The sequence below is a fragment of the Chroicocephalus ridibundus genome, chromosome 21 (assembly GCF_963924245.1).
Source record: "Chroicocephalus ridibundus chromosome 21, bChrRid1.1, whole genome shotgun sequence".
In the NCBI taxonomy this organism is placed as follows: Eukaryota; Metazoa; Chordata; class Aves; order Charadriiformes; family Laridae; genus Chroicocephalus; species Chroicocephalus ridibundus.
Genome location: NC_086304.1, coordinates 2,758,013 through 2,780,366, shown reverse-complemented (window position 1 = coordinate 2,780,366; position 22,354 = coordinate 2,758,013). Strand labels below are relative to the sequence as shown.

Below are 22,354 nucleotides of genomic sequence, written 5' to 3'. Positions count from 1 at the left end.
GCCACCATCTGCCCCCCGCAAAGTGCCACCTGCCCCCGGACAGCAGGGACGGTGGCACTGGGTCTCCCTGTGGGGAGCCGGGGGGGTCTGGCCCTGCTCTGGCCTTCCTGGGGCTGCCCCTCCCCTTTTCCTGCCCCCGTCCCACCCCCCCCGGAGCCGCCCTCAGCACCCACACGCGTGGCCCGTGACCAAAGGGACAAAAAAGCCATTTATTTAACAAAAGCGGGGCAGGGGCAGCACTGGACACCGCGGGGGGGGGGGGGGGGGGGGGGGGGCGGGAGTGGGGGGGGCTAGGAGACCAGGACACCGGCTGCGCTGCCCTTGGCCCCCGCGCCCTCGGGCCCCTCCTTGGGGGGCTGCCGGGGGTCGTCCTCCCCCACCAGGCGGATGTTGTGCTTCTCCCGGAACTCGTTCAGCTCCCGGCCCTTGGCCTGCAGCTGCTGCGCCAGAGACTCGATGATTTTGCTGATCTGGGGGTAAAAAAAAGTGGAAGGGGGGGTGGAGGGTGGGGGCGAAGAAGGGTCAGGGGGAGGCAGCCGGGAGAGGGGCCTGGTCCTGGGAGGGGTCCGGGGGGGTCCCAAGGCGGGTTGAGGGGGTCCCAGAGAGTCCAAAGAGGAGCTCAGGGGACTCCTGGGGTGACCTGGGGGCTCCTGGAGGGTCCCCAGGGCGCTCAGGGGGTCATGGGTTCACAGGGGGTGTTCCAGGGGGGGCTCCAAGGTGGGCTCTGAGGGTCCTGGGAGGGGTTCTGCGGGGGCTCTGTAACATCCCAGGGAGTGTCCACGGGGTCCGGGGGCATCCCAGTGGGAGCTCAGGGGGTCCCAGTGTGGCTCAGGGTGTCCTGGGTAGTCCAAAGGGGGGCCTCTGGGTGTCCTGGGGGGGGGATCCGGGGTCCCAGAGTGACTATGAGGGGCTCAGGGGATCCCAGGGCATCCCAAGGGGGGCTCAGGGAGGTGCCAGGGGGCTCCGGGGGTCCCAAGGAGGGTTTGGAGGTCGGGGCGGGGGGGGCTCTGGGTGTCCCGAGGCAGGGCCCAGGGGACTCCAGGGGTCCCAGAAGGGCTCCAGGAGTCTTAGGGAGGGTCCAGGAGGTCCTGGAGTGGGGGGGCCTCCAGGGGTCCCAGGGAGGGTCCGAGGGATACTGGAGGGGGGCTCCAGGGACGGTCCGGCAGGTCCTGGAGGGGACGGTTTCCAGGAGTCCCAGAGAGGGTCCAGGGGGTCCTGGGGGGGGGCTCCAGGGGTCCCAAAGAGGGTCCAGACGGTTCTGGGCGGGCTCCAGGGGTCCTGGGGGGGGCTCCAGGGGTCCCAGGGAGGGTGGGTTTCCAGGAGTCCTAAAAAGGGTCCGGGGGGTCCTGTGGGGGGCTCCAGGGGTCCCGGGGTGGGGGGGGCGGAGGCTGCCCCTCACCTGCTCCTTGTTGTTCTCCAGCGCGGGCAGCACCTCCTTGACCGTTCGCTCCACCAAGATGCCGCCCACCATGCGGTAGCACTTGCGGGTGGGATCCACCTCCCGCAGCGTCTCGATCACCAGGCTGGAGGAGGAGGAGGAGGAGGAAGGGGAGGCTGAGGCGGGGGAGGCGGCGAAGGCCCCGACGGCCCGAACCCCCCCGCTGGGTGTCCCCCCCACCGACCCAACCCCACCTCACCTGTGCTCGTTCAGCTCCAGCTCCAGCTCGGCCGCTTTCGAGGCCAGGCCCCGCTGCTCCTGCCGCAGCCGGTTGAACCGGGCCACCACCTGCGGGGACAGCGACGGTGACAGGGCCGGGACCCCCCAGGGCCTGGCCGGGACCCGCCCCCCGCTGCCCGGGGAACCCCCCCTCCGGGGCCAGGGCCCTGCCCAGGGACCCTCCCCCGGTGCCCAGACCCTTCCCGGCGCCCCCCGGTGTCCCCCGACCCGGACCTGCTCCGCCGTCAGCGCCTTCCCCCCGGGGGCCGCCGCCGGCCGCCCCTTCGTGCTGTCCGCCATCTTCCCCTCCTCCCGCGTCGCGGGCACCGCCCCTTCCGGCGCAGACCGGAAGGGGGGAAGCCGGCCGGGCGCCATCTTGGTAGAGGGCAGCGGCGGTGGCGCCATCTTTGGTGCGGGCGCGGCCCCGGGGGGGACTTTGCCCGCGTCCCCTCGGTGCCGCCGGCGGGGCATGTACGGGCCCGGGGAGGCTGGGGGGGTCTGGGGGCAGCGGGCAAGGACCGGGAGCAGTTGGGACGATGTGGGAGGTGCAGGGGGGGAAGATTTGGGGCAAATTGGGCCGTTTGGGGGGGGCGCTGATGGGGCCTGGGGGCAGGTGGGCGGCTGAGGCGGGGCAGAGCTGAGGGAAACTGGAGCTGCTGGGGGCAGTTTGGGGGGCGCTGGGGGCATTTTGGGGGCTTCTGGGGGCGGACTGGGGGGTTCTGGGGCATTTTGGGGGCTGCTGGGAGCAGTTTGGGGGGCGCTGGGGGCATTTTGGGGGCCGCTGGGAGCAGTTTGAGGGTGCTGGGAGCAGTTGGGGGGTGCTTGGGGCAGTTTATTGGGTGCTAGGGCATTTTGGGGGCCGCTGGGGGCATTTTGGGGGTGCTGGGGCCAGATTGGGGGGTCCTGGGGCATTTTGGGGGGTGCTGGGAGCAGTTGGGGGGTGCTTGGGGCAGTTTATTGGGTGCTAGGGCATTTTGGGGGCCGCTGGGGGCATTTTGGGGGTGCTGGGGACAGATTGGGGGGTTCTGGGGCATTTTGGGGGGTGCTGGGAGCAGCTGGGGGGTGCTTGGGGCAGTTTATTGGGTGCTAGGGCATTTTGGGGGGTGCTGGGGGCAGATTGGGGGGTTGTGGGGCATTTTGGGGGGTGCTGGGGGCAGTTGGGAGGTGCTTGGGGCAGTTTCTGGGGTGCTAGGGCAGTTTGGGGGCCGCCGGGGGCATTTTGGGGGCTGCCGGAGGCAGTTTGGGGGCGGGGGGGCTGGGGACAGAGGGGCCGCGGGAAGGGTCTGGCCGATGACACCCACCCACGGGCCCCTTTGTGGGGGCCAGCGCCGTTCCCTTGGCCGTGGGTCCCCCGGGGCCGTGCCCCCCCAGCCCCCCCAGCACAGGGACCAGGCGGTGGCTGTGACCCCCACCCCGGTGCCCCCCAGGCTGAGCGCGGTGCCCCGCTCCCCGCTGCGCTGCCTGTGCACCCTGAGACACCCGCACGGCTCCGACACCCCGGGCAGGTACCGCGGGGACACGGAGCTGGGGAGTGGGGGGGGGACGACACGGGGGGACTGCGGGTGTCCCTGGGGCTGACATCCGCTCCCCCCCACCGCCGCCGCAGGTCGCCGTCCCCCGCCATGGCGGGTCCCCCGGGGCTGAAGCCGCTGGTGGCCGTGGGTCAGGTCACCTCCACCCCCGACAAGGAGCTGAACTTCGCGGCCTGCGCCGGGCTGGTGCGGGAGGCGGCCGGTCGCGGCGCCGCCATCGTCTTCCTCCCCGAAGGTTTCGACTACATCGGCCGCGACGCGGCGCAGACCCTCAGCCTGGCCGAGGGGCTGGACGGGGACCTCATGGGACGCTACGCCAACCTGGCCAGGTACCCCCCGGGCGAGCGGCGGAGATGGGGATTCCTGTCCCCAAACGAGCCGGGGTGACGCCGTGTCCCTCTCCCCAGGGACTGCGGCGTGTGGCTGTCCCTGGGTGGCTTCCACGAGCGTGGCCGGGACTGGCCCACCACCCAACGCATCTACAACTGCCACGCGCTGCTGGACCCCGCAGGTGAGACACCCGCCCTGGCCCCGGCCCACCGACTGGGGGTCCCCAGCCCCTGTGAGTGTCCCCACCTCGCCCCCTCCTGTCCCCAGGTCGCCTGGTGGCCACCTACAGGAAAACCCACCTGTGTGACGTGGAGCTGGAGGGACGCGTCACCATGAAGGAGAGCGGCTTCACCAACCCCGGCACCGAGATCCTGGCCCCGGTCAGCACGCCGGCGGGGAAGGTACGGGGAGGAACGGGCAACGCTGGGGTCCCCACAGTGGCACTGTGTCCTCTCTGCTGTCCCCAAACCCCTGCCCACAGCCCCCTGGGGCCGGGCGCCTTGTCCTCGCTGATGTCCCCTCCTTGTCCCCTCCAGCTCGGCCTCTCCATCTGCTACGACTTGCGCTTCCCCGAGATCTCGCTGGCGCTGCGCCGCGCCGGCGCCGAGATCCTCACCTACCCCTCGGCCTTCACCGTCCCCACCGGCTCGGCGCACTGGGAGGTGAGCTCAGCCCCGTCCCTTGTCCCCCGCGTGACTGGGGACACCCCGGGGGGTGTCGGATCGGGGCTGAGCCCTCACCCCAACCATGCCCAGCGGCGAGCAAGCAGGGGAGAACCCTGCTGCAGCCAGGAGGGGCAAATTTCGGATGAAAGAGCTGGTTTTGGGGGTATTTAAGGGGCGGGTGACGCAGCCAGCCTTGCCGCGGTCCCCGCCGGGGGCTGGGATCCGGCATTGCCGTGTCCCCCGGCAGGTGCTGCTGCGGGCGCGGGCCATCGAGAGCCAGTGCTACGTGGTGGCGGCCGCCCAGAGCGGGAAGAACCACGAGAGCCGCACGTCCTACGGCCACTCGCTGGTGGTGGACCCCTGGGGGGCCGTGGTGGCCCAGTGCCGCGAGGGACCCGGCCTCTGCTACGCCGAGATCGACCTTGACTACCTGCACCGCGTCCGACGGGAGATACCGGTGCAGGGCCACCGCCGGCCCGACCTCTACGGCACCGTGGCGGCCGCGGGGCTGGCGCCGGCGCCGTGAGCCCCCCCCCCCGGTGCCGTCAAATCCCGAGCGGAACCAGATCCGCTCCGTTTCGGACCATTTCTCCCCAAAACGCGACAGCAAGACGCACTCGGGGCTCCCCTGTGCCACAGCCAGGAGGGGGTGTCCCCGGGCCCCGTGTCCCCACACCACGGGGGGGGTGCAGAGTCTCCCCCCCACCGTGTCCCCCCCCCTCGGTGTGGAAGGAAGGAGCCAGGCGCTGCGGTAGATGTTTATTTCAAGAAACCCGAAAGCTACACAGGGGAATATGACCGTTATATTGAAGTTTAAAAAATACAGAAGTCACAGAAATTACACCAAGTTGTGCCAGAATCGTCCGTAAAGCGGAGGAGGGGGGGGGGGGGCCACACTCACCACAAGTCCCAGAGGGAGGAAATCGCCTCCCCCCCCCACACACCCCCCGGCAGCCGAGCGGGGACGGGGAGAAAAACCACAAAACCGGGACAGAGCTGGAAAACCTTGTCATCCCCTGCCCCCCGCCCCGGCTCCCCACCCCGACCCTGGGGACCCACAGGCAGCGGCTGGGGCGGGGGGCGGAGACAGGCCATTTTGGGGGCTCTCCGGGGCCGAGGAGCTGGGGCTGGTGGCCACGGGCAAGGAGCAGAGGGTTGCTGCCCCCCCCGTCCCCCCCCCAAGCCGCGGAGGCAGAGGCTGTGGTGCCTGCTGCCAGCAACAGGCAGATCTCGCCGCCCCAGCCCGGCTCTTGTCCCAGTTTGTCCCAGTTGCCAGCTGGAGAGGGGAGGGACAGGGCCAGGCGGCCGCCGGGGCGGGGGGGGCGGGTGGGGGTGACAGGCAGGAGGTTTCGGGGCGTCCCACGGCGCTGGTCCTCCCCCCCCCCCCGGCCCCTGCAGGGGAGGGGGACACGAAGGCACATGGTCCAGGGGACGCCGCGGGGACGGTTTTACTCCTGAGAAACCCACTGAGGCGACGGGGGTTGGGGGGGGGGGGGGGTTTATTTGAGGGAGAAACAGGGTCAGAGGCAGGGGGGGGGACACACACGCTGCCCACAGAGCCCCCACCACCACCCCGGGACGGCGGCACAAGGGCAGGAGGGGGACAAAACCACCCCCAACCCCGGCACAGGCAGCCATGGGGCTGAGCGCCCCCCCCCCACACACACACTGCCAGTACAAACCTCTGCTGAGCGCCCCCCCCGCCTTGCCCTGCCCCCCCCACCCCAGCCCCGGCACTGACGCGTCCCAGGCAGGATTTTTGCCTTTTTTTTTTTGTTTGTTTGTTTTTTAATGGATACAAAATAAAAGAGGGAAAAAAAAAAAAAAAAAAGGGAAAAACAAAGCGAGAGGGGGGATGACGACGGGGGGGGGGGGTGAGGAAACACATAAGCCCCCGGCGCTGCCCCCCCCGCGGCTCCAGCCGGGCTCCCAACCCAGAGTTATGGGGGGTGGTGGGGGTGGTTTCAAATCATCTTTTTCCTTTTCTTTTAGGAAAACAAAAAAAAAAAAACAAAAACCCAAACCGGAGAAAGGAAAAAGGCCGGGGGCAGGGGGGGAGTAGGGGGGGTCGGCAGCGAGCGGGCGCGGGGCGTCAGGGAGCCGTCTGCAGCATCAAGTTCCTCAGGAGTTTCTGGCGCCCGACCTCGTAATCCTCCTCGTCCACATTGACCAGCAGTTTGATGGCTTCGTGGCCCACGGCTTGTTTGAGCGAGTCCGTGATGAAGACGCCTTTGAGGGCTTCCAGCAAAGAGCCGTTGATGTAATCGCGCCAGAACGCGTCGAGGTAGGTGAGCTCTGAGAATTTTATGTCACAGATGATGGAGCCCAGGTCCCGGGATTTCAGGATGGTGTTGGCCTGGTTGAAACGCTCGAACTGACGCTCCAAGGGGTCCTGCTTGTTGGAGAAGACGTTGCCCTGAAGCGCCGTCTCGTGCTGGCAGTACTCGGCTCGGACTCGCAGGCGGATGTCTGAGGGGGGTGGGAAAAAAGCGGGGAGGGCGGTGAGAGCTCCGGCGTGGGGCCAGGAACCCCAAAAATGCCCCCCGAAGCCCACACCGTGGGGGGCTCTTACCACAGGTCTGCTTCTCCTTAGGGTCCGGCGTCGCCGACTTCCTCCTCTTGCGCTGGCTGCTGAGGAGGGTCCTGCCGCGGCCGGGCCTCTTGGTACAGATCTGGGGGCCCGCGGAGGAGCAGCAGACCACGGGGTGGTGGGGAGGCACTGCGCGGGGAGAGGACGGCGACGCTGAGCCCCCCCCCCAGCACCCCCCCCCCCGGCTCCCCATGGGGACATGGGGGACGCTGAGAGTCCCGCCCCCCCCCCCCCCCGGGCTCTCCCTGGGGACGCTGAGCACCCATCAGCTCGTCCCTGGGGACATCGGGGACACTGAGCCCACCCCCTGGCTCACCCTGGGGACACCGGGGATGCTGAGCCCCCCCCCGGCTCTCCCTGGGGACATGGGGGACGCTGAGCCCCATCAGCTCTTCCCTGGGGACATCGGGGACGCTGAGCCCCCCCCCCGGCTCTCCCTGGGGACATCGGGGACGCTGAGCCCCCCCCCCCCGGCTCACCCTGGGGACATGGGGGATGCTGAGCCCCCCCCACCGGCTCTCCCTGGGGACATGGAGGATGCTGAGCACCCCCCCAGCTCTCCCTGGGGATGCTGAACCCTCCCTGGGGACGCTGAGCCCCCCCTGGCTCGCCCTGGGGACGCTGAGCCCCCATCAGCTCGTCCCTGGGGACATCGGGGACGCTGAGCCCACCCCCTGGCTCGCCCTGGGGACACCGGGGATGCTGAGCCCCCCCCCGGCTCACCCTGGGGACATGGGGGACGCTGAGCACCCCCCCCCCCGACTCTCCCTGGGGATGCTGAACCCTCCCTGGGGACGCTGAGCCACCCCTGGCTCGCCCTGGGGACGCTGAGCCCCATCAGCTCTTCCCTGGGGACACTGGGGAGGCTGAGCCCCCCCCCAGCCCCCTCCCCGGCTTTCCCTGGGGACATGGGGGATGCTGAGCACTCCCCCAGCTCTCCCTGGGGACACTGGGGACGCTGAGTGCCCCCCCCGGCTCTCCCTGGGGACATCGCGGAGGAGTGGCTCCATTCCCCGCCTCCTTCCCATGCCGCTGTCACCCCCCAGTTGTCATTCCGTCCCCCGTCCCCCCCCCCCCCCCCATCCCAGGATGCTCGTCCCAAGGGGCGTCTGACAGCCCCAGGAGCCCCCACAAGCCCCCAGAGGGGAACCCCAAATTCCGGGGCGGTTATGGGGATGTCGAACTGCGGTGCTCAATCGTCCCCCAAACTGTGGGGCTGGTGGCGGCAGGGCCAGATGTCACCTCAGCAGCGACGGAAGCGTCACCCCCAGCCAGAGGCGAGTCCCAGTGGGAGCAGACGAGGCAAAAGCGGGACGGTCCCGATGAGTTCCCATGGGCCAACACCCCCCCCCAACCCCGAGGTCTGGTGGCCGGGGCCACCCGCACCCACCTGATTTATGGGGGTGGCCGAGGCCGTGCTCCGCCTCGCCGTGAGCTCGGGGCGTCACGTAGCGAATGGACGTCTCCTCCAGGTACTTGTCCACCAGGTCCGGGCACACTGCGAGAGAGAGGGGACACGGGTCCCTTCAGGGGACACAGAAGGGACATGGGTCTCCTTTCGGGGGGGACAGAGGGGACACGGGCCCCTTTAGGAGGGGACGCGGGTCCCCTTTTCGGGGGGGGACAGAGGGGACACGGGTCCCCTTTTTGGGGGGGGACAGAGGGGACACGGGTCCCCCTTAAGGAGGGGACGCGGGTCCCCTTTTTGGGGGGGACAGAGGGGACGCGAGTCCCCTTAAGGAGGGGACGCGGGTCCCCTTTTCGGGGGGGGACAGAGGGGACGCGGGTCCCCTTAAGGAGGGGACGTGGGTCCCCTTTTCGGGGGGGGACAGAGGGGACGCGGGTCCCCTTTTCGGGGGGGGGGGGGGGGGGGGGGGGCGGACAGAGGGGACGCGGGCCCCTTTAGGAGGGGACGCGGGTCCCCTTTTCGGGAGGGGGGGACGACACACACGACACGACAGAGGGGACACGGGTCCCCTTTTCCGGAGGGGACAGAGAGGACATGGGTCCCTTTAGGAGGGGACACGGGTCCCCTTTTCGGGGGGGGGACAGGACAGAGGGGACACGGGCGCCCTTTCGGGGGGGGGGACGGGACAGAGGGGACACGGGCGCCCTTTCGGGGGGGGGGGGGGACGGGACAGAGGGGACACGGGCGCCCTTTCGGGGGGGGCACAGGGGGGACACGGGCCCCCTTTCTGAGGGCCAGGGCAGATCCCCTCCCAACATGTTTGAGCTCTGCCTCCCACCGCGCGGCAGCACGTCGAGCGGCCGTTTCTCCAGCCCCGTCCTGTCGGAAAAAATCTCCATTCAGGAGCCAAGCTCCGGCCGTGGCGCAGGAAAGGCCGTTTCCATTAGTTCCCATGGATACTCCCGACACCCGGCCTCCGAGCGGAGCCAGCGCCAGCAAACGCGCAATCCCCCGGGAGAGACCCCGGCCAGGGAGGGCAACGCTTCCAGCACCGCTCCCGCACCGCGCCGGCTCGGCTCCTACGCACCTGGCCATCGCTCAGACCAGCCCCGGCTTCGTCCCGTCGTGCCCCCCAGGGCTCGGGTGGGTCCGAGCAAAGATCTGGGGGAGCAACCGCTCCTCCTCATCCTCCTCCGCAGCTCCGGCAGAGTGGAGCTGGCGGCAGCTCCGGGCCCCCGGGACGGACCCAGCTGCTTGAAATGCTTTAGGATAAACGCGTACACCCGAAATGTTAAACCTTCGTTATTTCCCCCCCGATTTGGCCGATCAAAGCCTGGAAGGAACGCGCTGGCAGGACGCGGGGTTTGGAGGAGAGTGGAGCTGCTGAGCAGAAGCAGCCGCTGAGCAAAGATTAGGGAACGAAACGAGTTATTTTTGAGGGCCGGGACATTTTCTGCCGGTTGTTTTTGTCCCGTTTGCCGAGCTCAGAGCCCTGCCCGGCCCCGGCCAGGATCCCTTCCATCCCCGCCGGATCGAAGCCGGCCGAGGTTGCGGGTCTCCCCAGCCCCCACCGCCTGCGCCGAGGTAAAAAAAGACGGGATTTCGCTCCTTTTCAGAGCCAGGAATGACGAGGCAGGAGGAGACGAGACCTTCTGGCCACCGCGGGGTCTGGAAGGACACGGGAACCAGAAACCGGAGTCAGCTCGTTAAGTCTGGAGGAAACTTCCTTTAACGGATCCGTCCCTCCTCTTTACAGGCAAAGCGCTGCACATCATAAACCACATGGAAAGGGCCTTTCCGAAAGCTTTCTGAAATGCCATTTTTTGCACATTTAATTAAACCGTTTCCACCCAAGCGTGGCTGGAGACACGGCAAGAACGCGATCTCCCGGGTACGGAGCATCGCTCCTCGCACAACGGCGGCGTACGGAGACGCGAACGCCAAGTTCCGGCTCTCCCACCGCGCGGGTATCGCAGTTTAATATCAATCCGTCCTGAAAACTCACCCTAAAAACACCAAAACCTCACCCTGAAAACACCAGAATCTGACTCGGGGCGGACTCGCCTGGCTTCAGCCGGCCGAGGTACAGCAGCCAAGTCCCCCTTCGGTTTGGGTTTTTGCATGAAACAAGCAAAAAGCTGCTCAAGAAAGACAAAAAAATAATGCTGCGACACCCTGAACCCCTACACAAACCGAGGGACGCAGAGCCGTGGATCCATCCCCACGCCCCGTGGAACCGGCATCTCCCGAAACCTCCCCGAATCCAGGCGTCGCACAGCTGGGCTGTGTAACGCACTCCCGCCCGCCGCTTTCCCTTTTCCTCTCGTTTTTCTTGGCTGGGTGCGGGGGGAAGCGCGTCGGGAGGTTACACCAGCTCCGACCCTGGAAAACAGCTGCCTCCGCCTGCTCCGGGAGGAACTCTGCGGGCAACGACGGCTGGGACCAGGCTGGGATCCATCCCCGGCACAGCCACGTCCCCGAGCGGCACGCAGGGCAAAGAGTGGGTTTCCAGCTCCCAGAAAAGGCCGGATAACGGGAAAATCCTCATGGAGTCCGCTCTAAGCCTGCAGGCAGGGGTGTGGGCGCAGACAGGACTGCCCTGCGCTCAGGCTCCATCCCTCGAGCTCCAGCAGGGCTGGAAATCTCCAGCGTTTCGGAGCGGCACAAGGCAGCGGCGTCCCTGTCCCCTCCCCGGCCTGATGCTGGTTAAGAAGCGACTGAGCCAAAAAAAAAAAAAACAAAACCCAAAAACCACCAAACCAAAAAATAAAACCAAACGCATTAATTTTCACAGAATCACAGAACTTTGAAGCCGGACGCAGTTTCCCCCTGGCAGGACGGAGGTGGCAGGCGGCGCGGGACCACGCTCCCGGTGACAGCCCCAGCTCCGAGGGTTTGCTCGCGCCAGCGCCGCCGTCCCTCCTCTCACCCCCCAAAAACCGGGGAGTTTTTACTGCCTGCCTCTACTTGCGCTCGCCCAAGCCCTGGCGGGGAACGGCACCGCTGCCCACAGCGTGAGCCGAAACCGGGGAGACTCAGCAGCCTGGAACGGCCAAAAAAGCCCAATTATCCTAATTTCAGGAGAAGATGCAAATTTCAGAGGTTGAATCCTGCTGGAGCGGCTGCCTCGCGCCATTCCCTGCGACAAGTACGCTCTCCTCCCCGACTCCTGCGGCTCTGGTTAATCTGGCTCCTTGAAATCTGAATCGAGGTGGGGTTTTTTTAAGTCAAAAAAAGGCCCAGGGCCGAGGAGGTGGAGGGCAAGGGGTCAGCTCAGCCCGGCAGCTCCACGAAGTGACCAAAACTCCACCAAATTTATCCAGATCCAAAGGGCCGGGTCACTGTTGGGGTCTCTTGAGCCAGGAGAGAGCGAGGGGAAAAGGGGCAGCCAAAAGAGGAGGGTTTGGAGCATCCCACTGGAAAATGAGTGGGGGGAAAAAAAAAAAATAAAAATAAATCTGAATTTGGACATGGGTTTCTCACTCCGGGCTCTCCGCACGCTGCAGGACCCACAGCACCAGCGCGGGGAGGACATCCGTCACCTTCCCAAACCCACCTCAGCCCCCAGAGGAGGAGGAGGTTTCGCCCCGAAGCCGCTGGCACGTCAAGCGCAGCAGCCACGAGCTTCCCTGGACCCTCCCGGCTCCTTCTCGCTCCCCGGCACGGCCCTGAGGCCACTCACGGCATCTCGTGTGACTTTGGGCCGAAAGGAGTATTTCCCTAAAAACTAGGGAGGAGCAGCGGGAGCTGGGAGTCGGAGGCATGGAGCTGGGAGAGCCGGGAGTCACAGAACTGCACAGCAGGCAGCAGGAATCCCGGTTTTCTGCCGCTAAAGGCAGGAGGAGACCTCGGCGCTTGCCAGAAACGAAACAAGGCTTTAAACCCCCAAAACCGTGCGTGGGCGTTTGTGAAAACCCTTTAAAATACCCCTTGGCCTTCTCTGCCCGCATTTCCCTGCTGTTCTGGCAGCCGTTTGTCCTTACAACCCTCAGGTTCCTTTAACCAGCAGGGCGTCAGCGAGGAGAAAGGGGAGAATAACGAAGCGAGCTTCGTTAGGGAGCGGGCCCGGGCGTCACTTACCGGCCCGTCGCCTCTTGAGGGTGACGTAGGGCAGCAGGTCGTGGCGAGTGATGATCCGCAGCAGTTGCAGCACCTGTCGGAAGTTGGTCTCGTCGCAGCGGCCCTGCCGCTCCAGCGCCAGCAAGAAGTCCCTGCCGCTGCGGATCATCCCCCTCTCGTAATCGTCGATGACGTCCACGAAGAGGAAGGAGAGCACCCGCACGTCCCGGTGGGTCAGGTGGGTGCCCACGATGTCAAACATGCGGTGCAGGCTGTACAGCCCGTGCTCCCGGTCGCCCTGTTCCTCCGGCCAGGCCTGCGCTCGGCTCCGTTTGAAGGTGGCCATCTTCCACCACGCGCCGGGGGCTCCGCTCAGCGCCGCAGCCCTGGGAGACGAAGAGAGGCAACAGGCTTTCATCAAACCCTTCCCCATGGAGGCTTGATTAAAAACCCCCGCTCTATATCCCCCCCACCGCATTTCCGCGCTCGGCGGTGGCTCGTCCTCTCCTCTGCCGGAGCATCTTACGCCAAAAATCGAGGGTTGGGTACCCGACCCATGGCACCAGGCTCCGCCATGACACCTTACGGCTCCAAACACCGTCTGGCAGAAACCCCTACGAGCTCCGGGGCTCCAGAGCGTGACCAATGTCCTCCACCCCAGCAAAAAGAGTCCCTGCATCCTCTGGCAAAGCCTAAACCCTCCGCCGCCGCCCCAGCGGGCACTAACCGCACGGAGCCGTTCGGCGCAGCCACCGGTATCGTGCCGAAACATCAAGGGAGAAGGAAATCAGCCGCTCAGCAGGTCCCGACCTGCTCGGCTTCAAAGTCGGAGCAGAGCGAGCCTCGTCAGACTGGCTTCGGCAGCCGACGCGGGGCTCACCCTCCTCCGTTCAGCAGGTTTCTCACCCGGTTACAGCCTCCCCCCTGGGGAAGTTCCTCTTGGCTCCGCCGTCACCCGGCTCTTTCAGCGGCACCGACAGCTCTGCTTCTTCCCCGAGAGCTGCGGGGAGTCACGCACCCGGCTGAAAACAGGAGGGGACCCGCAGGAAAGGTGGCCCTTGTCTGGCCTCCTTCAGGGATCGAGCGCTGTCACAGCAAAGTGGGTGACATTAAGGTGTCCCACGCCTGGGGATGGCACCGTGCCACCGCACGGAGTCAGCCACAAGACACGCCGGGAACCGGTGACGAGCCGTTCGGTAATGCCAGTCGCTCGGGGCAGGCGGGGATAGGGTTAGGAGGGAACCGCACGGCCCATGGCTGGGCACTGGGAGCAGGCTGGGGGGTGACACGGACCCGGGACGCCCCCAGAGCTACGCAGAGGGGCCTTCGGACCCCCGAAGCGTGTTTAAGCGCCCGCAGTGTGTCTCAGGCTCGGGGCTGGTGGCAAAAGGGCACCTGCCCCAGGCCCAGCCTCGGCGTGCCGGCATGCGTGCCGTACAGGGGAGTCACGCCGTCATTGCATCACGTTTATACCCAAAAATGACCCTTGTTGGTTTAAGCGGGTCAGGACCCCTCCTGCCCTGCGGGACGCCAGGCCAGAGGCTGCAGGAGAGCCGGGACGCCAGTCTGGTTTTTTCCCTGTGGTTTTCCAGGCAGGGTCCAGCCCCGAGGCCGGCGGCTCCGCTCCCTGTGGCTCCAGGCCATGGCTCCGTGTCCCCTCCAAGAGCTCACCCCAGCCCCGCGGCGTCTCCACGCGGCGGCTACACTTGGTTACGGTTTCCAAAACAGCGAGAGGCGTTAACACGGACACGGGCAGGAATCTCCGGTCTATTCCCGGCACAGCCCGTGACTCACGCTCTGGCACGGGGCAGACAGAGGAACGGGGAGCCCTCGACAGGGCCCGTCGGCCACCAGCACCCAACGGAAGGGTTTTAATTCTTATCATAAAACGCAGATAGCGTAAATTAAAAACGCGTTGAGCAACCGCTGCTCTGAAAACAGTCTGACACGGCTCTGAACTACTCCAGCTGGGGAGGAGAGGGAAATATATACTCTATAGCTTCCCCCCAAGTAGAAAAGTCATATCAACACAGCTTCTGGTGAAGATAATTCTTGGTATGAACAGCCTGTAGCCATCTCCATGCGGGAAAGAGGGGACAAAAATCAGATTAAAGCACCCTGGTTCTTCCCCAAGCTCCGGGAGGAGCCACATCAGCTCCAACGGAGCAGCTGGAGCGCGCTGGGCTGCAGCTCGGCACATCCCGGGAGAGGGTGAGGATTCCTCCGGTCTCACACAGCCGCGTTACAGAGGGGCCTTGACCAGCAGCTGCGTCACAACAGATTATCAACAGGCAGCACACGGCGATTGCATGAACAGGGAATAAAAGTGTTAAAAAAAATAATAATAATCAAGAAAAACAACCCTTAGAGTCCTGATGGTCGTTGTCATGAGCGGAAAAAACAGAGAGAGCAACCAAAGTGTTCGCTGAAAGCTGCATTTCAAGCTGACAGTCAAGTCCCCGGTGCTCCTCGGCCACATCCAGACTGGTTTGGTGCTGCGGCACTGGTGTCAACTGGTAAATGAAGCCGCAGCCAGGCAGCTCGAGAGGCCACCGGCCCAGCTCGGCTGGCACTCACAGCTCTCCCTCCGCTCCGGGGTTTCGCCGTGGGAGCGGTAAATATTCCTGCACAAAGTAAAACACGCAAGAAACGGGCACGGGCGGTGGGAGGCGAGGGCTCGGCGTTCTTCCCAGCGTCCCGTAAGCAGCTCCCAGATAAAAACCTGCACGTAAACCCGCACCCCCACCTATCAGCTAATTGCCTGCGTGTTTACACCACAACATCTTCCCGGGGCAGCCCCAAACCCGACCTCTGTCCTCAGCTCAGCGCCGGTTCCCCCTTTCCCGCACCCAAAACTGGGAGGAACCACCCGAGCCTGGGCCACGGCCGGGAGCCGCTCCCCGGGACCTTCTTTTACAGCAGTTTCATGTAAAATGGCTCATTTCTCTGCCGTCGGGTTTGCCAAGCGCCGAATTGCATAAACCCCGGGCAGAATTACGCTATCTTTTGATTATTTAGTACCAACCACCCTGGAATTACGTTGCATTTTTTTTCTTCCAGGGAGGCAAAAGAGGGGAAAAAAATAAAGAAAGAAAGAAAAAAAAAAAAAAAAAGGCAATTTGACATTGTGCTGCCTAAACACGACAAGAAGAGATTCAGCAGAGACTCTGCGTGTGTAAGGGGGGGGAAGCACTGAGTCCCAGAGGGGCAGTTCCTTACAGCAGCACCACCCAAAACCACAAAAAGCTGTTAAATTTATTTGCGAGCAGGGGATTCCAGCGGCCGCTACTTGGAAGTGATCCCCGCTTCCCCTCGCCTTTTGGCTCGCCTCCCGCCTTAAACCCACAGGAGCGGAAGGCTGGAGCGCCTTGCCGCGCACATACGTTAAAGAAAAAACACAACTAAAATATTTTGATTTTTCTCAAGGAACGGCCCCGTCGCGTCCCGGCTGGCTCTACGGTACCGGGGCAGAAGTGACAAGACCCTGCGTGTGTGTCCCCAAAGACCCCGAAACGAGCAGCACATCGCACCCGCGCGGGAGGAGACTTTCCTCGGGAGGAGACCTTCCGCAGCGCTCCAGGATCATTAAAATAATTTAAGGTGAACAGGAAAAACAAGCTTTTGGTGCCTACAAGGCTCTGCAGTTAATCAGTCCAAGCCTTACTCAAGCATCTGACTTAATCCATGCGGATGCTGGGGATTTCTGCCACCAAAGTCGAGTTAAATACCACAAAAACCCACCTCCTGACGGCACATTCCTGCCTGGATGGGCACGGAAGTCACAAACACGAACTTCAAGTTGAAATTTGGCTTTGAGGGGAATTTTTTTCTACCCCGGCCTCCTCCGTCCCGCCGCAAACCGATGCGAGGGAGACACCTAGTCGCGTTTTCGCTGCAGACCAGACCCAATCCTGCCCGACTCGGCACAGACCGGCCACGGCAGAGCCGGACCAACGGCACTGCGGAGCCTGAGGCGGAACCAGAACCCCAGCACTGACCTCCCCAACCATTACCAAAGAGAAGGAAACGCAGACAGGGACAAACAGCCGAACGCTTTGGTTTCACCACCCCGGCAGCAGTTAACCAGGAGATTTCTTCTTCTTCTCTTCCAACACCTTTAACCTGACACTGCCCTTGCAAAAAGCAATTAGGCTGGAGTCGTTCCGGCTCGTCCCACCTCTCCTTCGGCAGCTCCTGCGGTCGCCGTCACGCCGAACAGGCATTTCTTCCCTTCTCCTTCCCCAGGAGAGGGCTCGGCGGCCCCGCGGCCACCGGGCGAGCAGAGGGCACGGTCTCCATCCACCGGGATGGCAGCCCTGGCCCTGAACCCCCGCCCGCAGGCGGCTCCTCTCCCTGCGCCGGACGGGCCACGAGCTCGGGAGCCACTCGACTGCTGCTTTTTTACGTGACCAAATACCCAGACGGTAAGTCTTCCCCATTCCCGGGCCGGCCGAAGGATGGGACACTGCCCGCGGTGACGGTGGCACTGCCCGTCCCAGCACACTCATCATCCCAAGGCATCGCACGGCGGGACAGGTAACCTCAGGTGACAAAACTGGCCACGGGACGAGACGGATTAATGGGAAAAGTGGGGATATAAAGGGTTCCTGCTGTGGCTGAACCGATCAAAGGGAGCTGAGAAGAAATAAGATTAATCCACAATTGTCCTCTTTGGAGGGGGGGTTTTTTGACCTTCCCTCTGTAGCACTTTGTATCTGGGTCAGTGGGTCTGAGCCGGTACAATAACGCCGGCAGGGCGGAAAAAGGTCCTAAACCCACCAGTAACAAGAGCAAACCCACCAGTCCCAGCCCAGCAAAACGCCACCGGCAGGCGAGGAGCCCCAGGGCCATCCCTGGACACCCCGCTGCAGGGAAGGCCGGAGGAGGAGGAGGAAGAACAGGAGGAAGCGTTCAGCCACGCTGCGTCACCGGACAACGTATTTGTAACACACACCCCCCCGCCCCGTAACGAGCCAGACGCAAAAGCAGATGCTGGCAGTGGTTTCGGGGTAGGATCGGGGGGGGGGGTTTGTTGGTGCACGGGTTTAGTTGGGGGAAGGAGATTTTTTATTTTTAAGTGCAGAAAGTGCTTTTCGCTTCCGTTCATCCCCCCGCCCCGTCTAATTCCTGCCACCTCGATTAATCTCTCAGTCTAATTCCTGCCGCTGAGTGGCAGCTACAGCCTTGATTTCCCACGCCGCTGACGCCTGCCTCGACCGCCACCGGCGAAGGGACCCCGCAGAACCCCCCCGCCGGGACACAGCACCAGCCGGGGACGGCACCTGAGCCCCCCCACGCCGACAGGGAGGAGAGGAAAATCCTAAATAAAACCCCAAAGCTGGAAACTCCCAGCAGCGCCGCAGGTTCTCCCTGAGCCTCCCCTACGCCGGTGCGTAACCGGGACACGCCGCCACCGACGTCAGCCCGGCTTTACCAATCTCGCCCTTTCCATCAGCAAAACGACGCCTGACGGGGATTCACCCGCAGCGGCGCTTCCCAAACTTTCCCGAGCCAGGATGACGAGCCCAACCGCAGTTATTAACGCAAGCGGGTGCCCAGCAGATCCCCGATATCGATCCCAGCAAGGCCGGGCTGTGCACGGAGCACTGAGCCTCTCCCGCTGCATCCCAACGGCGCGAGGCTCACACAAGCAGCTCCTTATGGGAGAGGAGGGATAGGCGAATCGTTAGTACGTTAGAAAAATACATATAGGAACACCCACCTTAACAAGGAGCTCGTCTGGTCTTGCTTATATCCACGATTCCAACAGCGGCCAAGCGAGAGCGTTTTTCAGAAGTCTTCTATCCCCTTTTCTCCTTGACTTTTTAAATAAAACTACCCAACAAAAGCGCGGAAGCTCCTACGGCGTTTCAGGAATGGCTCTTGCAGCGGGGAAGCCAAACTTCCACAGTCGGGGATCGGCGGTCAGTGTTAAAGCTGGTCGACTTGCCAGAAGCCACCCAATTTATTTTTTTTTTTTCTCCCAAAACCTTCTTCTTTTTTTTTTTTCCCCCCCCTACTTAATAATTTATTGACATGGGGAGGAGGAAAAGCAAAGTCCAGAACCCACCCTGCACTCTCTAGGCCATTTCTTTTTTTAAGGACACCATTCCTGAAGAACTAACTCCGCTGTTCCCTTCTTACCAGCAGGATTTAACGCCGCCCTCGCAGACCCAGGCGATGGGCAGGGTGCTCAGAATACCTCAATTTGCTTTCTTAGTATAGCACCTCCTCCAGAAACTGGACCGGGTTAAGTGATAAACCTTAATAGAAAAAAAGCCAAGAGAAGGTCACCTGAACTGGGTTAGTCCTTTAAGATTCAGCCCATACCTTCTCCTTAGCGTTTATTCACAATTAGCATGCTCCTCTCCTCCCTAAGCCCGGCTGATCTCCCGAGAGAGCCGGGCCCGGCGCCCGGGGGCTCTCGGCCGGGCCCACCCTACCCTACCTTTGCGGGAAATACCGAGAAATAAAAATCTCGGGCTCGCCCAGAATTTCACCTTAAAGCTGCCAAAATACAGCACGAAACCCCCCCCCGCTAAACGGGGTGAGCTGCCGGCAGCCAAGGCTTCGCTGCGTCGCTCGCTTCTTCCCTCCCCGTTACCGGGCCCCCCCCGCTCCCGGCCCTCCCCCGCACCCCCTTTTTTTCAAGCCTCTCGGTCAAAAACCCCGCAGCCGCCGCCCGGGGACGGCCCCGTCCTGCCCCGCAAGGCCCCGGCAGCGGCGGGGGGTGGGGGGGGCGGCTCGGCCCCGCGGCCACGGCACTGCGGCCCCCCCTAAGCCCCCATCCCCCGGGCACCCGAGGCCTCTCCTGCGCTGCCCCTGCCCGGTACCGGCTGCTCTGAGGGGAAGGGGAGGGGGACGGCCTGGGCCCGGGCCCGTCCCCTCACCCGCAGGGACCGCCGAGGCCTCCCTCACGCCGCCCCCGCCATGCCCGCCGGCTCGGCCCCCGCTGCGCTGCGCCGGCCCCGCTGAACGCTGCGGGGCTGCCCGGGCTGAGGCGCCGCGGCCTCCTGGCCCCTCACAGCCGGGCCAGCCTCGGCACCGCCATGTTGGCTCCGTCCGCTCCGCTCCCCGCTCGCAGGCGGCCGCCGCGGCTCGCGGAGCGACGCAACATCCGGCGACGCGGCCCCGCCCCCTCCGTGGCCGCCTCTGAGGCCCCGCCCACTTCCGGGCCACGCTCACCTCGCCGCCTTCACTCCCATTGGGAAAGCCGGAGGGCGCGGCGCCCTCTTAGATAAGGGCAGGAGGGCGGGAACATCCGGGTCACGAGCCGCCGGCTTCAGCGCCCTTCAGGAGCGTTGGCGCGCCGCCGCCATGTTGCGTGAGGGCAAGCTGGCAAGGCGGCCACGCCCTTAGGCCACGTGGGAGCGCGGCCGCCATCTCGGGGAAGGGCAGGCGGCGCCCGCCGCGCGCGGCTTCGCGCCCGCTGCGGGGCGTGAGGGGGCGCCGCCATCTTGAGTGAGGGCAGGGTGGCGGGTAGGGGGGGTGTCTCTGGGGGGGGGCCCTTGAGACGGGGGTGGGGGGTCCCTGGGGGTCCCTGTGAGGAAGGGAAGGCCCTTGGGGGGGGTGTTGGCTGGGGGGTGGCTGAGGGCGGGGGGACCCTGAGGATAAGGGGGCGCTCTGGGGACAGGGGTGGGGGGTCCATTGGAACAAGGGGTCCCTTGAGGGCTGAGGGGGTCCCTTCCGGAGGGGGGGGGGGGGGCCTTGGGTCACACGGGGGGGCCCTGGAGGTGTCGTACATGTTCCCCCCCGGGGCTGGCCTCGCCCTTCGCCCCGTCCCGGGCGGTGCCGGGCCCGCACCCACGGAGGGGGAGTGGGGGGGGGGGGACACCCAGGGCCCCCCCCCCGCCCGCCACCTTTGCACCCTGCGTGGGGGGGGGGCGGGCAGGCAGCTCTTCCGTCGTCCCCGCCCGGGGGTCTCCCCTCCCCCGTGTCGTCCACCCCGGGGGTCCCCCATGCCCCCCCGAGTGGGGAGGGGGGGTGTCCCTGTGTCCCCGTGTCCCGTCCGTCCCCCCCCACCCCCCCCCGGGGAGCGGCGGGGGCGCGCGCCCCGCCACGCGCGGGCGCCGCCGCGGGGTCCCACGCCTCGGCACCCAATTAGTGCTAATTAGCGCCGGCACGCGCCGGGGTGGTGTCCCCGCGGCGGTGGGGGGGGGGAAATGATCCTGATTAAGGGGGGGGGGGGGGCGCGTGGGTGGCCCGTGGCGGCGGATGGAGGGGGGGGGGGGCCCCCGCGGGACGGGGGTGGGGGGGCGGCAATGGGGCAGGATTGTGGGGGGGGCAGGGGGCCAGCAGGGCTGGGGGGGGGGGGGGGGGGTTGTGGCCGGGACTGTAACGGGGGGGGCGGGCAGCGGGGCGGGATCGGGGGGGGACGGGGGTGCAGCAGGGGGGATACGGGGGGGGCAGCGGGGGGGGTCCCGGGGATGAGGGGGGGGGGGACGGACACAGCCGGCGGCGGGAAGGGCTTGGGGCGGAGCGGGGCCGGGCGGGGAGCGGGTGAGTCAGCGGGGCCGTCCCCGTGCCCCCCCCCCCCCCCCCCCGCGATAGCCCCCCCCTCCGGCCCGCCCCCGCCGTGCCTATCCCGGGCGGCGCCGCGCCCCGCCACTGCCCGCTCCGATCGCGCCGACCGCCGTGAGTACCGGGAGGGGACGGGGGGGGGGGGGACACCCATCCCGCACCCCCTCCCTGCAACCCCACACCGGGGGGGCTGCATCCTTCTGGCGGGCGGGGGAGGGGGGACACCCCCACCCCGCACCCCCACCCCGCACCCCCACCCCGGGAGGGGGAGGGCTGCATCCTCCGGGGACGGGGGACACCCCCACCCCGCACCCCCACCCCGGGGGGGGGGGGGCTGCATCCTTCTGGGGGGGTGGGACACACACACAACACCCCATCCCTGCACCCCTTTTTGGGGGGGGGGGGGGGGGGCGGCCGATTCCGCACCCGGCATTTAAGGGAACTCCCCAAAGTTGCCCCCCCACCCCCTTAAGGTGGGCCCCGTCCTTCCCCCCCCCCCCCCACTGGGTGGGGAGCCCCCAGTCCTGCCCCCCCCCCCGCACGAAGGAGACCCCAATCCTGCCACAGCCCCCCCTTAAGGTGGGGCCCATCCTGCCCCCCCTCCCCCCAATGGGACCCCCGGGCTTTGCCCCCCCCCCCCATAAAAGGGTCCCATCCCCGCACCCCCCCTTTGGAGGGCACCCCAAACATGGGTCAGGGCCCCCCCATTCTGTGTGTCGTGTCCCCCCCCCCCCCCGCAGAAGGTTTGGGGGTGCCCGTGGGGGGACACACCCCCCCCCAGGAGATGTCCCCGCACACCGGGGGGGGCCGCATCCTGCGGTGGAGGGGGGGGGGAAGAGGGCTGGGGGGGGGGGGGGTTGTCCCGGCCCTGGTTTGTGTGTGCCCCCCCCGTTCCCCGGGGCCCCCCCAAATTTTCGGAGCCACGGGCTGGGCCAGTTCCTGTTTCGGTGGCAGCGCCCGCGCTGGAGGCGGGGGGGGGGGGGGGGCACCGGTGTCCCCAACCCTGTCCCCAACGGGGGCGGGGGGGGGGGGACACACACTGAGGTGGGGGGGGGGAACGGGACGGACAGTGACATGGCGGGGGGGGGGGGGGGAGCAGCTGTCCCATGGGGCAGGCGTGTCCCCACGCTGTCCTCCCCCCACATCATCCCAAAGTGATGTCACCCCTTGGGGGGGGGGGGGTGTGGGGGTGTCACTCCCTGCTGTGGGGTTGCCCCCCCCCCTCCCGGTGACCCCCCCCCCCCCCCCCGGTCATGGAGAACCCGAGGCAGGGTGCACCCCACCCCGGGCCTTTGCGCAATCCCCCCCCCCCCCCCCCGCCATGACTCACTGGGGCTCCCCAGGGTGCCCCGTAGCCGGGGGGGGGGACACACACAGGGGACACACCCGCAGGACATGTGTGTGTCGTGTCCCCCCCCCCCGGCCCCACCCCGCGGCCGCAGCCCGGAGCTGAGTCATTCCCGGCGGCTGGAAAACGGCTCACACGTGTGATGAGCAGCGCCGGCCTCAGCCCCGGGGCTGGGTGAGGGGGGGGGGGGCGGAATGTGGGGCCCGCAGCTGAGTTGTGTGTGTCCCCCCCCCCCCCCCACGCAG

General features: G+C 66.0%; 3 protein-coding genes across 7 annotated transcripts; 1 reads left to right on the top strand and 2 right to left on the bottom strand.

Moving 5' to 3' along the window:
* Positions 1 to 190: 190 nt before the first annotated feature.
* Positions 191 to 2,082, bottom strand: PFDN2 (prefoldin subunit 2). The gene is made up of 4 exons (XM_063357561.1): positions 1,892 to 2,082; positions 1,638 to 1,726; positions 1,400 to 1,523; positions 191 to 470 (listed from the first exon to the last, which is right to left on the bottom strand). The coding sequence occupies exons 1-4, from the start codon at positions 2,060 to 2,062 to the stop codon at positions 291 to 293; spliced, it is 564 nt and encodes a 187-aa protein (XP_063213631.1). The 5' UTR covers positions 2,063 to 2,082; the 3' UTR covers positions 191 to 290.
* NIT1 (nitrilase 1) lies at positions 2,009 to 5,027 on the top strand. 4 transcript variants are annotated; one of them, XM_063357543.1, is made up of 7 exons: positions 2,009 to 2,128; positions 3,085 to 3,162; positions 3,264 to 3,518; positions 3,597 to 3,700; positions 3,787 to 3,920; positions 4,056 to 4,181; positions 4,432 to 5,027. In XM_063357543.1, coding segments are annotated over exons 1-7 (978 nt in total). In that variant the 5' UTR covers positions 2,009 to 2,126; the 3' UTR covers positions 4,711 to 5,027. The 4 variants fall into 4 exon arrangements, with proteins under 4 accessions (XP_063213613.1, XP_063213614.1, XP_063213615.1 ...); XM_063357545.1 differs by having other exon boundaries at positions 2,096 to 2,202; XM_063357544.1 differs by lacking the exon at positions 3,085 to 3,162 and having other exon boundaries at positions 2,048 to 2,128.
* Positions 4,931 to 19,361, bottom strand: DEDD (death effector domain containing). 2 transcript variants are annotated; one of them, XM_063357546.1, is made up of 5 exons: positions 17,964 to 19,361; positions 12,263 to 12,627; positions 8,165 to 8,272; positions 6,757 to 6,903; positions 4,931 to 6,653 (listed from the first exon to the last, which is right to left on the bottom strand). In XM_063357546.1, exons 2-5 carry the CDS (start codon positions 12,585 to 12,587, stop codon positions 6,277 to 6,279), a joined length of 957 nt encoding a protein of 318 aa, XP_063213616.1. In that variant the 5' UTR covers positions 12,588 to 12,627; positions 17,964 to 19,361; the 3' UTR covers positions 4,931 to 6,276. The 2 variants fall into 2 exon arrangements, with proteins under 2 accessions (XP_063213616.1, XP_063213617.1); XM_063357547.1 differs by lacking the exon at positions 17,964 to 19,361 and adding an exon at positions 12,969 to 13,327.
* Positions 19,362 to 22,354: the final 2,993 nt, after the last annotated feature.

What these genes read in the sequence shown, in the direction of transcription:
- PFDN2 (XM_063357561.1), bottom strand. Translation starts at nt 2,062, where the DNA reads ATGGCGCCACCGCCGCTGCCCTCTACCAAGATGGCGCCCGGCCGGCTT. An exon ending in AGGCGCTGACGGCGGAGCAG is followed by an intron (nt 1,727 to 1,891) that starts GTCCGGGTCGGG and finishes CTGTCCCCGCAG; the next exon opens with GTGGTGGCCCGGTTCAACCG. An exon ending in TGGAGAACAACAAGGAGCAG is followed by an intron (nt 471 to 1,399) that starts GTGAGGGGCAGC and finishes TTTTACCCCCAG; the next exon opens with ATCAGCAAAATCATCGAGTC.
- NIT1 (XM_063357542.1), top strand. Translation starts at nt 2,948, where the DNA reads ATGACACCCACCCACGGGCCCCTTTGTGGGGGCCAGCGCCGTTCCCTT. An exon ending in CGCTACGCCAACCTGGCCAG is followed by an intron (nt 3,519 to 3,596) that starts GTACCCCCCGGG and finishes CCCTCTCCCCAG; the next exon opens with GGACTGCGGCGTGTGGCTGT. An exon ending in CCGGCTCGGCGCACTGGGAG is followed by an intron (nt 4,182 to 4,431) that starts GTGAGCTCAGCC and finishes GTCCCCCGGCAG; the next exon opens with GTGCTGCTGCGGGCGCGGGC.
- DEDD (XM_063357546.1), bottom strand. Translation starts at nt 12,587, where the DNA reads ATGGCCACCTTCAAACGGAGCCGAGCGCAGGCCTGGCCGGAGGAACAG. An exon ending in CCTCAAGAGGCGACGGGCCG is followed by an intron (nt 8,273 to 12,262) that starts GTAAGTGACGCC and finishes TCTCTCTCGCAG; the next exon opens with TGTGCCCGGACCTGGTGGAC. An exon ending in TAAGGAGAAGCAGACCTGTG is followed by an intron (nt 6,654 to 6,756) that starts GTAAGAGCCCCC and finishes CACCCCCCTCAG; the next exon opens with ACATCCGCCTGCGAGTCCGA.